The sequence below is a fragment of the Nicotiana attenuata genome, chromosome 6 (genome assembly GCF_001879085.1).
Source record: "Nicotiana attenuata strain UT chromosome 6, NIATTr2, whole genome shotgun sequence".
Classification (NCBI taxonomy): domain Eukaryota; kingdom Viridiplantae; phylum Streptophyta; class Magnoliopsida; order Solanales; family Solanaceae; genus Nicotiana; species Nicotiana attenuata.
In genome coordinates, this window is record NC_031994.1 from 48718922 (window position 1) to 48732890 (window position 13969).

Below are 13969 nucleotides of genomic sequence, written 5' to 3' on the forward strand. Positions count from 1 at the left end.
GGGAGTTTATGAATGGGAGTTTGACACAGTTACCCAAAAAAACAAAACTATTTACCCTTGTCTACCCATTTGTTTTTCTACCTATAAACTAATTACATTTCCTACCCATAGTAGTTTTTGTGGGAATTTTTTTTTCTTTATTCTCCAATTCTTTTTTATTTCTATGATTCTTTTCTTTTTTTCCTTTTTTTTCTTTCTTTTCTCCTTTTCTTTTTTCTCATTTTCTTCCTATTTTTTTCTTTTTTCTCTTTTATTTATTTACTTTTGCCTAAATTGTATTATTGTTATTTTTACCATAACTTATTTCACACTCAAATTTGACTCCTTCTTTACTTTTTTTATTTTTATTTTTTTTCTTTATTTCTTGTTCCTTTTCTAATTTCACGTGATTGTCATGCAAATCTTGATCTCCTTCCCTACAAATATCAGTACATACTCTACCATTAGCAGTAACACTAACCAGTGATGGAGCAAGAAAACATAATCTACGGCCACTAAATCTCCATATATACTAGTTAGAATAGAAATGATAATAAAATATTGAAAAATGCAATAAAAATGTAAGTAGCAAAAAAGACTTGTAGTACCATATGATACCAATATGGTATACAAGTATACCAACAGAGTATATGATTGCTCTAGAATATTGCTACAACTATCTGTGACTATACTACTGTACCAAAACATTAAAGGATACAATAAAAGTATGAGAAAATTACATGCTCACATTGCAAGCTAAATATTCGCAAAGCAACTTGCTCATTCCATATACGAACATGGTATATAGTTGTATGGGTCGTTCCAACAATTGCCTATAATTATAAAAACTATTACCTAATCTATATCCATCAGCACAAAAAAATTCCAGCACTGTAAATCACGTTCATATAAATAATTTCAGAATTGAATTCACTTAAAAATGCAGCCAAGACAACCAAAAAAATGTTCAAACTACAATATGATACCAATATGGTATATAACTATACCAACATGGTATACAGTTTTACTGGTTAATTCCCGGCAACTATTGACTATACTACTATTACATAACACACATGCATAAAGAGAAAAATAAAAAAATAGTGTACCACATATTAATATAATAAAGTATTTCAAGATATTGTACTATATTACTATTATTAAAAGAAAATCAAATATTGTACTAATAAATGCAGCTAAGACAACCAAAAAATGATTCAACTAACATATGATACCAATATAGTATATAGCTATACTAATAGGGTATATAGTTGGAATGAATTGTATCCTAAAATGGTATATTTGTATACTATTTGAGTATACAATACAAATTCGTCTTCTTCTCTTGTTCAACTATATTTCAACCCAAACTTCTAAAATCTACTACAAAATCTCACCAAATTGACTAAAACATTAGTTACAACCTCCAATCAACTTTCCAAACAAACTCATATAGGATCGGATCAAAACAATTAAAAACTCAAACAAACCAAGTTATGAGTTTCAAGCTTTAGGCTCCTTCAATGGTGGATTTGAATTTTTGTCAAATATTTGAAAATTACCATTAATATCATAATCAAAGAACAATACCCAATAAATTCCAACAGCAAACACTTCAACACACATGAAAATTCAAATTTTTGTTATATAGTACATATTTTATTTTATTTTTACTTTTAGAAGATAAAATAAATTATGGAGCACAAATTAAAAAAAAAGGTGATGATAGCAAAAAAGGTACAATAATAACAACACTACTCACTGTTAAAAAAAACTAACTATTCTTTGGCTTCTTTTTAGGATTCACACTTTTGTTGCTTAAACTGAATATGTCCATCGCAAGAATTGAATGAGCGGGTAATTAGTTCTACTAGAATAGGTATTTAATATAATTACTTTTAAGATGGATAGTTACGGGTAATTACTTTTGAATGGGTAAGTATATAGGGTAGTTTTTCCTTTATGAATGGATACACGACCCATCCTAAATTTAGAGTTAAGTAGCTCTAATAATAATAATAGTTGGGTTTATATCAATTAACCGTCTGTGATTCTTCAAAAGAAAATGTTTGTGCATTGCGGCACAGGATGTAGTACAACATTTTTACTACTTCCTCCGGTTCACAATAAGTAACCAATTTGATTTTTCATTCTGGTTCAAAATAAGTGTCCGGTTATGTAATCAAGAAAGAACTCAATTTGTTTTTACAAAATAACCCCTATATACATATCCCTAAAAAGTTTTCTTACTCCTCACATTAAATGTTTAATTAGGGGTAGTTTAGTCATAGTAGGTATTTTTGTGTGGAATTTAATATTTTCTTAATGGGCGTACTAAAAACAAATTGGTCACTTATTGTGAACCGGAGGGAGTACTGATTAGTCATTATAGTATATTTAATGTGTAAATTCATGTGCGTGCATATAGAATTAGGTCGATCTGAATCCTCTAAATGTTGATAATCCATTAAATACATTTACGGAAGAAGAATTCCATGGTTCTGTAATTTCATTAATCTTTGGGCACGTTCAATCTTAGATCACTCGAACTCATCAAACAAGAATTTATGACTATGCTTCCTGTTTCGAACTAAGGAACCAGGGCACAAACGTATGGAGATCGTAGTAACTTTTTTTTTTTTTTAGTGTCTTATTTGTCTATATGGAAAATTGAAAAACATATAGGACTTATGGTTATTAGCATGTTCAACTATATGAGTATGTTATAATTTTCTTGTGTAATTTGGAGTATATTACAGTATTTCATTTCATGACGTAATACATACACCCAGTTGAATCCATTTCAGCCCAAACTTTACTGTTCAAGTATAATGAAAACATCATAAAGTACTAATAAAACTCTCAACATGGTCAATTTGAAAGCTTTGATACAATTGGCATTTCAGTTGAATGGGAGACATAACGTTATTTATGCGTAAATAATCTGCGGATAAAGTAAAAGTACAAGCTGGAACGCAATACCTAAGTGACTTGAAATGAAACTTGCAAATCTTGTTCAGATAATAATTCGTTTATATAACACTACGACACTGGACAAACTACTTGAGCAAAAGTTCAATGAAACGAAACTTGCAAATTCAAACTTGGACGATCTTTTATTTCATAGCAAGCAAACATATCACATTCTTGAAATCTGGAGAGGAACTGCGGCTTCAAGGATTTCCTCCCTATAGGAATTAGCCTGAACCATTTCCAGACTTCCATGTCTTTTGATGAGATGGTGGCGGCAATTTCCAGCAGCCATAATTCCAGATTCATACGCACCATGGACCGACCCCTGATGATCATCCGAGCTCACAGCTTCCCCTCCAAAGAATAGATTACCCAATGGTGCTCGAAGCCTATCGTACACATCGGTTGGCTTTCCAACCAAGTCATAAGAATAACATCCAAGGGTGTCCGGATCCGTACCCCAGCGAGATACAAGATACTGAACCTGTACAATGTACCAGATGATTAACTACCAGCACAACTAGTATCTGTTTCTTTCAGTTAAACAAGGTTTACATTATAGGAGTGTTAGATAAGCAGATGCAGGTGTTTGCTTGTAATCAATAAAAGGGAAAATGCATCACTTTCCCTTCTGTAGACAGTGTAGAAAGAAAAACTTCATCGCCAGAATAAGAAATTAAAGAAAATGACAGCTGATGGAGCTGCTTCCTCATTTATCCTTCTATTTTTATATTTTGCTCTTCTGCATATGATTTTTTAACTTCTTGGGTTAAATAAGTGTAAATGAGCTATTACAAAACTGTAATGATCAAAGATGAAATGTGCACTCACCAATAGAAGCAAATATAGACCAAAGTAAATTAGCATGGGTGCAACACTTTAGAAATCCAGTCCTTCTATAGTTTTATGCATGTCCGTAGCTTAGAGTTATAACTCACTTTGTGTAGGAGCAGAAATTACTTACAGGCTTAGTGGCATCCGGAAACATCTTCTTCAGCTGCAGCATTGCAAACTCAGCAGCAGATTCGTCTGATAATTTCTCGAGATCACAAGCAAGTCTTCCAGCAGCCATATAGACAAGGACCGGATGTCCTGTTGCCTTGTGGAGGTTAAGAAAATAACCACAAGCATATGAACTAGGTGCAACAACACCTAACAATTCCACGTTTGGCCAAAATACGTTATCAAATCGTAATGCAATCTTGTTTTCATTGCCTACACCAAGATCTGCTATTGCAGATTGCTTCCATTCTGGCAATTTTGGTTCAAACTCAATCAAGTTGGCTTTAAGAACACCTAGAGGCACAGTTATAATAGCAGCATCTGCGACAAAATTCCTTCCATCCTCAACTGTAACCATCACCTTGTTATACCCATTTGTAATCCTCTTGACCCTAGTAAATCCATACAAACTAATTAGTTTCTAGAGAATAACTGGAAAGTACTTTATCGGAAAATGCTTTGGAGGAAAGACAGAGGAGATATTCATCTTAGGCTTTTGAGGTGTAACATGAAAATTATTTCTCCATTGAGGAAAGGAATAACATTTTGTTTTAATATTCTTCGGAAATCAAGTAACCACAAGGTATAACAAAGGTGACCTCATTTCTTATAATAGAAATAGGAATGTAAAAATCCATCTGCGGTTTAACAGTCATTGTAGCTGCATCAATGTGAGTTTGACAAGAGTATGATAAGCTAGAAACAAAGAAAAAAAGTAGCACTTCCGCGTTTTAGAGACCCAATGCGCACCTGTGACTTAAACGAATATCGATGTCTTTTGATAATGCCTTTATGACTGGGTGGTAACCTTGCACCATAAGTCCATGACCACCAGTGAGAACTTGTTCCTGCATGCAAAATATAACCATCAATATTGCTCAAAAACTCAATTTATCATATATTTTCAAGGATATATCTATCAAATGGTTGTGCCAGTTGGCTATGCGGGAATAAGTCAAAATAAGCTACTGCTAGCTATATCTTGTAAAGCCCTGTTTTATTCCTTTGGAAGTTTGTATATGTCGAAATAAGACCTCAACTGAGCAAGATAATGAAATTAGAAACTGCATCAAACACCAATAAACTGTTTTAATAACAATAAATGAAAGAACACTTGCCTGATCCCAGGTTTTCAGAGAGATCGTGTCTGCATCTGCAGCAAACCATGCCTCCATTCTGCATATGTACCATTGCAACACCTCATGGGAAAGTCCTTCTTGCCTACAGCACAAATAACTCAATATGTATGTGCATATATAACTAGATTCCACATTCAACATACAATAGAAGGTCATATGAGAAGCACTTTGTCTTCATACCTCAACTCTGGATGCCTGTCCAGTACAATAGATATTGCTTGAAGAACCGACAAGTCATGACTATGCTCATTCCTCACTTTCTCAGTCTGCATTAACAACACAAATAATAATCATTGTTCTCTTTCAAAAATTCTTAGCATAGCATTGGTGAGCGATTTGAAATTAAAGACCAACCTCGCTGAGGATTTTCTTGAATACATCTCCAACTTGAACAACTGTATTTTGAGGAACTTGATGACCATCCATGTCAAACAGCATGAAACTACAAAAGGAAACACAATTAAACTCCTGACTGACGTGATAGCATTCTCTAGTTAATTTGCACAAAGAAATATAAAGGGCACAGGCAAAAATTCAGCAAATGCAAGAAGCTTTGAAACCAGACCATATGAGAACTCTGAAGGCAACTAAAATCTGTTCCACCCAGGCTAATTGTAAGTCCTTTTGATTTTCAAAAAGAACCAAAGATACTTTCGAAAACAAGTGAAGAAGTTCGAAAACAAACTACAATTTCGTTAGTGCCGATGTTCTGACTGGTTGAATCAGGATGAAGACTTGGAGCAAGTAAAAGTTTAACACCCATTCCGGGGTGGGGTGGGGGGGGGGGGGGGAGCACACAAAAGAGGGAAAATGCAAATTAATTCATAAAAAAAATCATTTAAACAATGTAATGTCATTCAGGTTACCTTTCTAAATCATGGTCATACAGCACTGAGTTATCACCACTAGTGCGATATAGGGTGAGCCCTAATCGACGTATCAGTGGAGCCAAAGGATTCTCATCACACACCCCATGGAGCCTGAAAAAACATTTAATTATCAGAGTCAATTAATTGCAGATTAAAAGGCATAAACTTCCAGATTTGGAAAGACAATTTGGGAGAAGAAGATCAAATTTTCGCACCATGATGCTCCCATATCAACTGGGCAACCAAATGAGTAGTCAGTATGTATGCGGCCACCAAGTCTATCCCGTGACTCCAACAAGAGCACCTGGACAAATGTAGGAAGCATTTTTTTTAAGAATGAAAGAGTAAAAGGTTGTTGTTACATGTGAAAGAGTTTTAAATCCTGAGTATGCCCACCTTAAAAGATGCATTGTGAAGGAAACGTGCAGCAGCTATGCCTGAGATACCTCCACCAATCACAATTACAGATGGAGATGAACTATGCGGCCGACCTAAGCAGGGTGGTAAAATGCCTAGTCAAGGAAAAGAAAGGAACAGATAAAGCTCCATCGGTGATATCATAAGAATAGGCAACAAAACATATCAACACTCTTTATGATGGACATGAATATAAAGTTCTTCAATGCTCCAACAAAGTAAAAACAAAATAATTAATGTGAAGAGTTAAGATAAAGCATATACACTTTAAAGGCTGAAAATGTCATGGATGTTACACAGTTCTTAGCTCTGATGAATTTAGGAAAGGAAAATGTGGTTTTGTGATGAATTTACACCCTCTAAGACGTTTTGTTTTGATTTGTGTATTATTGTATTGTTTTATTTTTCAAATTATATTATAATATTGTTAGTGATAGAATATATTGAATTAAATAGTTCTCCCAGAAAAATTTTCTGGAAGAGACAACCTAAAGTCAAATAAAACTGAACGAAACCTCAATATTTGTCGAGATTATTATTCTTTCAAGTCCAAACCAATGTCAACAACGTCTGAAATATGAAAGAAGACATGGTAGAATTAAACACGGCAATGGTAAAAATATCATAGTATAAAATAGGACAAGTTTCGCACAGATCACATCAAACACAGTAATCATTTATAAAAAATCAATAGGATCATAACAGTTCAGGTAAAATGGATGATTATTTCCTGAAAAAGCAACGAATTAACAATGAAAGAAAAGTAAGGAGGACAGATAATTCGAGGAAATTAGGAAACTAACCGTCAAGGAAATTACTGGAGCCAGAATCATCATCTTTGATTTCCATGAAATTATCCGTGACCAAAAACGGGTAGGTTGTTTGAATTGGAAGAATAGGAAGGATTGTTTTTGAACAGGTAAGAGCGCAAAAACAGAGAATAGAGATTGGAAACTTGGCAGATGAGATGAATGAAATTAAGGGTGTATAGGAAGTAAGAAATTAGAAATTAATTGGTTGGAATGATAAAGCATGAAGATGAGAAGGCCGGCAATGAAGCGGCTGAGATTGGACGAACACCGTAGCTTATCAAACCAGCTCATAATCAGAACCTGCAGCATCCAATTTCAACTCAACAACTCGTCCCAATTTGATCGACGATTCTTGCTTCGTTTGCATAGATCGACCACCAATTAAATTAAAATCCTTCGTCTCTTAAAACCGTCTCTCTCTCTCTCTTCAATTCTTCTCTCTCTACACAGAGTCAGAAGAGTTTGTAAATTATGATGGAGAAAGAGAATGGTGGGTGGAATATGGTAATGTATTTATAGTGATGAACGGAATTATAGGAGCATACAACTGGAAGGCAACCCGCGTTATGCATGATATTTCCGAGAAGGAAGGGTATTTTTGTCATTCAGCTCGAAGTCGTGTCGCTCTCGACTTCCCCAACTAGTAGTTGGCAACTACCACGCTTCACGTGAGCTCTATATCCTTTTTCAGTTTTTTTTATTTTGCCTATTAAAGATTCAAAAGAAAAATATATAAGAAAAAAATATTAAACAGTCTTCATGATAAAACATTCGGGATATTATCACTTTTAACACGCGTCAAAAATTATTTATATTAGGTAGCCGAAAAAGTATATAAACTTTGTATAATTTTTGTATATAACATATATATATATATATATACACATTTTTTCGGCTATTATTTTAAGAACGGCTATACAATGTCATTTCCCCTAAAACATTTATTCAGAATCCAACATAATTGCGCAGAATATCACTGTTAGAGCTCATTAACTTAGAATAGCTGTCTACATTACATCCTTGGGTTACAGCCTTTTCCCGGACTCTACGTGAATACGAGATACTTTGTGCATTGGGTTACCCGTTTGCCCCTTAAATTATATATCTGTTGCTTATTATTTACATCACCTCCTGCATTTACGCAAAAAGGTAGCTAGCAAACTCTAAGTTAGTGAGTAATGTAATTTCCTATGATCTAACGAGAAGTGAATATTTTTTTTCTTTCTTTAGCTTAAAACAAGAAGAAGGAAAAAAGAATTTCAGCCAGAAAGGATGAGTGGGACAACACATGCAAGATGGGATTGGGAAGTATATGTAGGTTACAAACAAGTGAAGAACTAGTATTAAAATGCTCATAGTTCTGTAAGTTGGGCTGGAATTGGAATGAAGTGAATATATAGCGCTTGGATGAGAATCAAAATTATTGAGTGAGTTTCCGTCTTATAATTATCTTTTTCCTTTACTTTGCTGGTTTACAAATTATGCTCAAAAACCTCGCGAATAAATTTGGGTTAGAGGTGTGATTCTAGCTGTAGTAACCGTTTCTTTTTGGCGTTACTGGGTATTCCTTACCTTGGGACCAAGGTAGTTCCATGGTTGGTTAGCTCGAAAGCTAGTTTTGACTCTTTGATCGTCGAGAAATAAAGATGTGATTATCTGAGACCAAGTTCGGCATGAAATCATAAAGGTTTGAGGACACGTTGGTTAAAGAAAAGGAAAGGTCCTACTTCCGGGACGGAGCTAGATGACGCCTTTTCGATAAGGGGAGGCTACTCTTGAAAAGAATAGGCATGTTCAACTAGTTATTTGAACTATTAAATAAGAATATGGACTTTCTTTATTATATCGGAGAATTTTTTCCTCGGTCCGCTAACTCCATAAAGGGCGGTTGGGAATCCATTATTTATTTATTTATTTATTTATTATTATTATTATTATTATTATTATTACAAAATCTGCAATAATTTATAGGAGTAGTACTTTCAAACTTTTATTGGTTTCTAAATATGTAGTATTTTTTTATTAAAAAAAAAAAAAAGAGAGAGAAAACAGCGTGCAGATTTAAGATAAAGAATTTATTAATCGTCTACATACCTTGCGTTAATCCTATATATCTTTGTTTGACTCAAAAGATTTTTCATTTTTCTTTTAAGCAAATCAATCACGGATGAAGGGGTAAATCTTAGCCGAAGATAATAAACTCTAGGATGTTAATGGTAAAGAAAGAGAGTGAGAGAGATAACAAGAAAGGTAAGGTAATAAAACTGTATATTCCACAAAAACTGTCTGCCCTTTACAAGACTCGAACCTATCTTATATATAGAGAGATTTTCCTTAGTCGTGGAAACGATGAATTAGGGACTACCTACTGCGCCAAATCTGACGCTACTATGATGGCGTCACTCTTTCCACCTCTGGGTCGTACCCCTATGCTGACTCGTAGGTTTTGGGTTGCTAGTCGTATTCGCTACAGGCCGTGGTCGGCCAAATTCGGACCTATACAGTTAGTCCCTCCGTTCGTCGAGGTCGCAACGGGGTGCGTCCTTGATGAGCGGACTTGATGCCCTCCCTTAGGAGGAATTTGACTCGCTGAGATATTACGACGTGATCAGTGAGGGGCGGTAGTCATATATGGCGGGAAACCTAAGAGCGCACGCTATCTCGGATGACGTCAGCCGTCGTATGCGTCATCATTATGCGGGTTTTCAAGGCAACAGACTGATGGTTCGACGCTTGGTTCCCTGCGCTGATTTGAAACCTGCCGCCTCGATTCTGGCGCCACCCAACCCTATAAATAGATGAAGGGTTCAAGTCCTTTGGAAAACTTTGGCCATTCTTGATAATTTTCTGGTCTTCTTCTTCTGAATTCATATCTCCTTCGTTCTCATTCCTGACCGGAAGTTCTCATATCTTTCACTCCATTCTCATAGCTTGTTCCCTTTAAACAAAATCATGCCGAGATCTCGTCGTGTTAACGAAGGGGTTCCTGAGGCCGCTCCGTCGAATGCAGCCCCTCTTTCCGACAGCGAAGAGGTGGAGGCAGAAGAGGGTGACAGCCCTCTTACAGTTGAGGCTCTACTACCGAGGCATCCCCTGTCTCGAAATGACTTCCCCAAGGATCCACCTTTAATTCCGAACCCTGTGCTCTCTGAGACGGGTCAGACTCACCTTGATGCCCTCCGCATAAAATACGATATTCCCGCCTACGTAGAGATGATTTTGGTGGAGGGAGACTACGTCGACGTCCACAGGCCTGGATACTGTGCCTTTTATGAATACCCCTTTATGATTGGTTACACCCTTCCCCTCTTTCCTCTAGCAGACGAGTTCTGCAGGTTTTATCATATTTGTCCGGCTCAGCTTACGCCGTATACGCTAAAGGTGCTTCTGCTGCTGGCTAAGTATGCGGAATTAGCGGAGTGTGGCGTCTCCGTTCATCATCTCCTGCATTTATTTTCACCTGGTTTCCTTAGGGGGACCATGGTGCACCTGAGACTTCGTGGTACGAAAGGGCTGGTGGTTGGGACCGATGACCGGGCAAGCCGTAAATTTTGGCATAAGTACTTTTTTAATCAAGACCGAGCACGTCGTCTCTAACCCACCGGCTTCCCAGATCGGTGGAATAAAGCCCGTAAGTGTCGTACCTCACTGAATTCCCCCGTCTTCCTGACTCATCGTAACTTATGGTCATTTGTTATTGCAGCTATGGCTCGTCCTCCCCAGCCTGTCATCGGTCTCAGGAACTGGGTCGCTGGCCTGCTGCCCTATGCGGAGGAGACACGAACTTGGTCAGCTTTCGTACAACGTTATGGCCCTAAGGTTTCCTCAGGTACGTTTTTTTTGTCACCTTGTTGGTTGTACGGCTTCGCTTAACTATATAATTCTTTGTGACGACAGGTCGGGGAGCTTCTAGGCGAAGGGCACCATTCCTGGCTTTCAGGCGACCCGTTTCTACCATGGACACTCGCTATATCTTAAGCGAGTCGGTCCGGGAGGGTCGCCCTTTACTCCTTCAATCGGGGGAAGGGTCTAGGACCGCGACCACGGCACCGCCTCCGCGTCCTGTTGACGAATCTTCTAATGGTGACGAGCCGTTAGAGAGAAAACGGAGGAGGTTGGAGCTGGGAAAGGGTGTGGCCACTGAGGCTGATGGAAGTGGCACATCTCGGGCGGTCCGGTGCCCGTTTTTATGGCTGATGCCATTAGGTCGGGGAGGTCCCAAATGGAGAGAGTTAGACCGGGAGCCAGTCCAGTGCGTCCCGCTGAAGGAGGGCGTCGTCCCATGTCGGAGGAGCTCACGTGGAGGAGGGCGGATCGGGTTCTGATGTTGCCCCGGAGGACATGGATGAATTTTTGGGTCGCCACACCCGTGCGGAAGTGATGACGGATGGGTCCGACCATCATGTGATAATTCCGGGAAGTTACAACTTGTTGCTGAATAGCGAGCAGGTTGCGTCGGTTCTTGCCCCTTTATGTGCCCTCCTGAAAATGAAACGCTTGGGGCGATGAGTGACGCGGAGTTATCTCGGAAGGTCGCCGGTATGGCCTTGCAGGTTGGCCCCTTTCTTTTCTTTATGTCATATGGTTGGCACGGTAAAGGCATATTTTTCTAATTGCTTTTCTTTTGCTAGACCCTCGTCCTGGAGGTGGAAAGAGATCACCGCGACCGAAGGATGAGCCTCTATAAGAAGATGTCGTCGAGGTACCATCAATACCGCGCTAAACATCGGGCGATGTCCGACATCTATCAACAGGATCCCGAGTTCCAGGTGTTCCGCGAGGGACTTAAGCAGCGGAAGGGCCAATTGGAGCGTAGGATGGAGGAGCTGAAGGAGACGGACGAGGAGTTCGTGAGGGCTATCGCCCGTAACAGCGAATTGGAGGTCCTTCTTAAGGCGAGGGAAGACGAACTTGAACTGAGTCAAGGGGTAACGGCGGAGAATGCCGACCTGCAGCTGAAGGTAGCCGGCTTGAATGTCGAGCTGAGTTCTAAAATGATGGAGATCGAGGACTTAAGGGCGAATTAAATGCCAATGCCGACAAGTTGGCCGCTGCCATTTCTAAGACGGTCTCCTTGGAAGATGCCCTCCGTATATCCAGGTCGGAACTTGCCGGGGAAAGGGAAGCCTTCGGTCGTCGAGTTGCGGAGTTCGAAAGGCGTGTTGGGGAGTTAGAGGCGGAGTTGGCCGTCTTGCGAGGGCAAATGGCTTCGCAGGGGCAGAGGAAGCAAATCGTTATTCTCGGCCCTCCACATCTCTTCCTTCGGTCGGTCAGGGCTCTCCTCGTCATTTGTACGAGTTGTAGGTCTATGCGGAGGCTCGGCTTGATGTATATAGGTCTTTCTATGCCGAGGGCCGGGCAACGGAGGTGGAGGTTCGGGCAGTACATACCGAAGCGCGTGCATCTCGCGAGTCGTGTGGGTACGACCCTGACACTCCCGATGGGGAGGGTGTTGCTTCTGATGACGTGAACCGCCTTGACTCGGATTCGTGGTATGAAGATGCCTACCCTGCTGGAGGCAACGTGTAGTTTTAGTTTGTACATTCATTTTTTTTTGCTTGTAAGTTTTTGGACGTGGGTCGTACCGGGACCTGTTTGTAGGGACGAATGTACATAATATTTTTGTTGTAATATAAACTTCAGTTTTGTCACTCTCTGTTCGTAGTTTTTCCTTTTTGTTTATCGCATGACACTTGGTCTCTGTTGGGATGTTGTTTCGATTATTTGTTTAAACGATATCTCGTTGTGATTCGGACAAGTTCAAACTAATGTCGATAGCCTTGGCCGTTGGGATGTTGTTTCGGTTGTCGTCGAATTAATACCCTGTTGTGGTTCGAACGAGGTCGAACTAATGTCGATGGCCTTGGCCATTGGCATGTTTCTTCGATTGTCGTCGAAGTAATATCCCGTAGTGGTTCGAACGAGGCCGATCTAATGTCGATGGCCTTGGCCGTTGGGACGTTGGTTCGGCTGTCGTTGTAGTATCCCATCGTGACGTCTCGTCGTGGTTCGAACGAGGTCGAACTAATGTCGATGGCCTTGGCCATTGGGATGTAGCTTCGACTGTCATCGAAGTAATATCCCATCGTGGCTCGAACGAGGTCGAACTAATGTCGATGGCCTTGGCCATTGGGATGTAGCTTCGACTGTCGTCGAAGTAATATCCCGTCATGGTTTGAACTAATGTCGATGGCCTTGGCCATTGGGATGTAGCTTCGACTGTCGTCGAAGTAATATCCCGTCATGGTTTGAACTAATGTCGATGGCCTTGGCCATTGGGATGTTTGTATTTCGTACGTACAATGGAGAGTTAATTCTGTTCATATAATGGAGAATGTATTTCGTACGTACAATGGAGAATGAATTCCGTTCATACAATGGAGATTGAATTCCGTTCATACAATGGAGAATGAATTCCGTTCATATAATGGAGATTGAATTCCGTTCATACAATGGAGATTGAACTGCGTAGTCCCTTCATTACTTTGACCCGGAGAGTGTATCGACGGGCCGGAGTGATGAATAATGTTCTGATCCACAGGGTATCCCCTTTGCCACCTCGTTAAAAACCTCCCCGAGAAAACCCGATTGGGACAAAACTCGGGTGAGGGAAAAAGAGTACGACTTAGGTGACACCTTTCAGAAGTGGAAGTACTTGAGATGGGCGACGTTCCAGTTGTTTTGGAGAGGTTTTCCCTCCATTGTCTCTAGTTGGAATGCTCCTTTGTTCGCTGTTGCTATGATTTTGTACGGTCCGTCCCGGTTTGTTCCTAACTTC

At 39.3% G+C, this 13969-nt stretch overlaps 1 protein-coding gene across 1 annotated transcript; it reads right to left on the bottom strand.

Moving 5' to 3' along the window:
* LOC109226965 (probable polyamine oxidase 4) lies at positions 2828-7729 on the bottom strand. Its single transcript, XM_019391922.1, has 10 exons — positions 7183-7729; positions 6359-6474; positions 6178-6266; positions 5960-6073; positions 5448-5535; positions 5274-5359; positions 5073-5175; positions 4705-4802; positions 3917-4346; positions 2828-3436 (listed from the first exon to the last, which is right to left on the bottom strand). The coding sequence occupies exons 1-10, from the start codon at positions 7226-7228 to the stop codon at positions 3119-3121; spliced, it is 1488 nt and encodes a 495-aa protein (XP_019247467.1). The 5' UTR covers positions 7229-7729; the 3' UTR covers positions 2828-3118.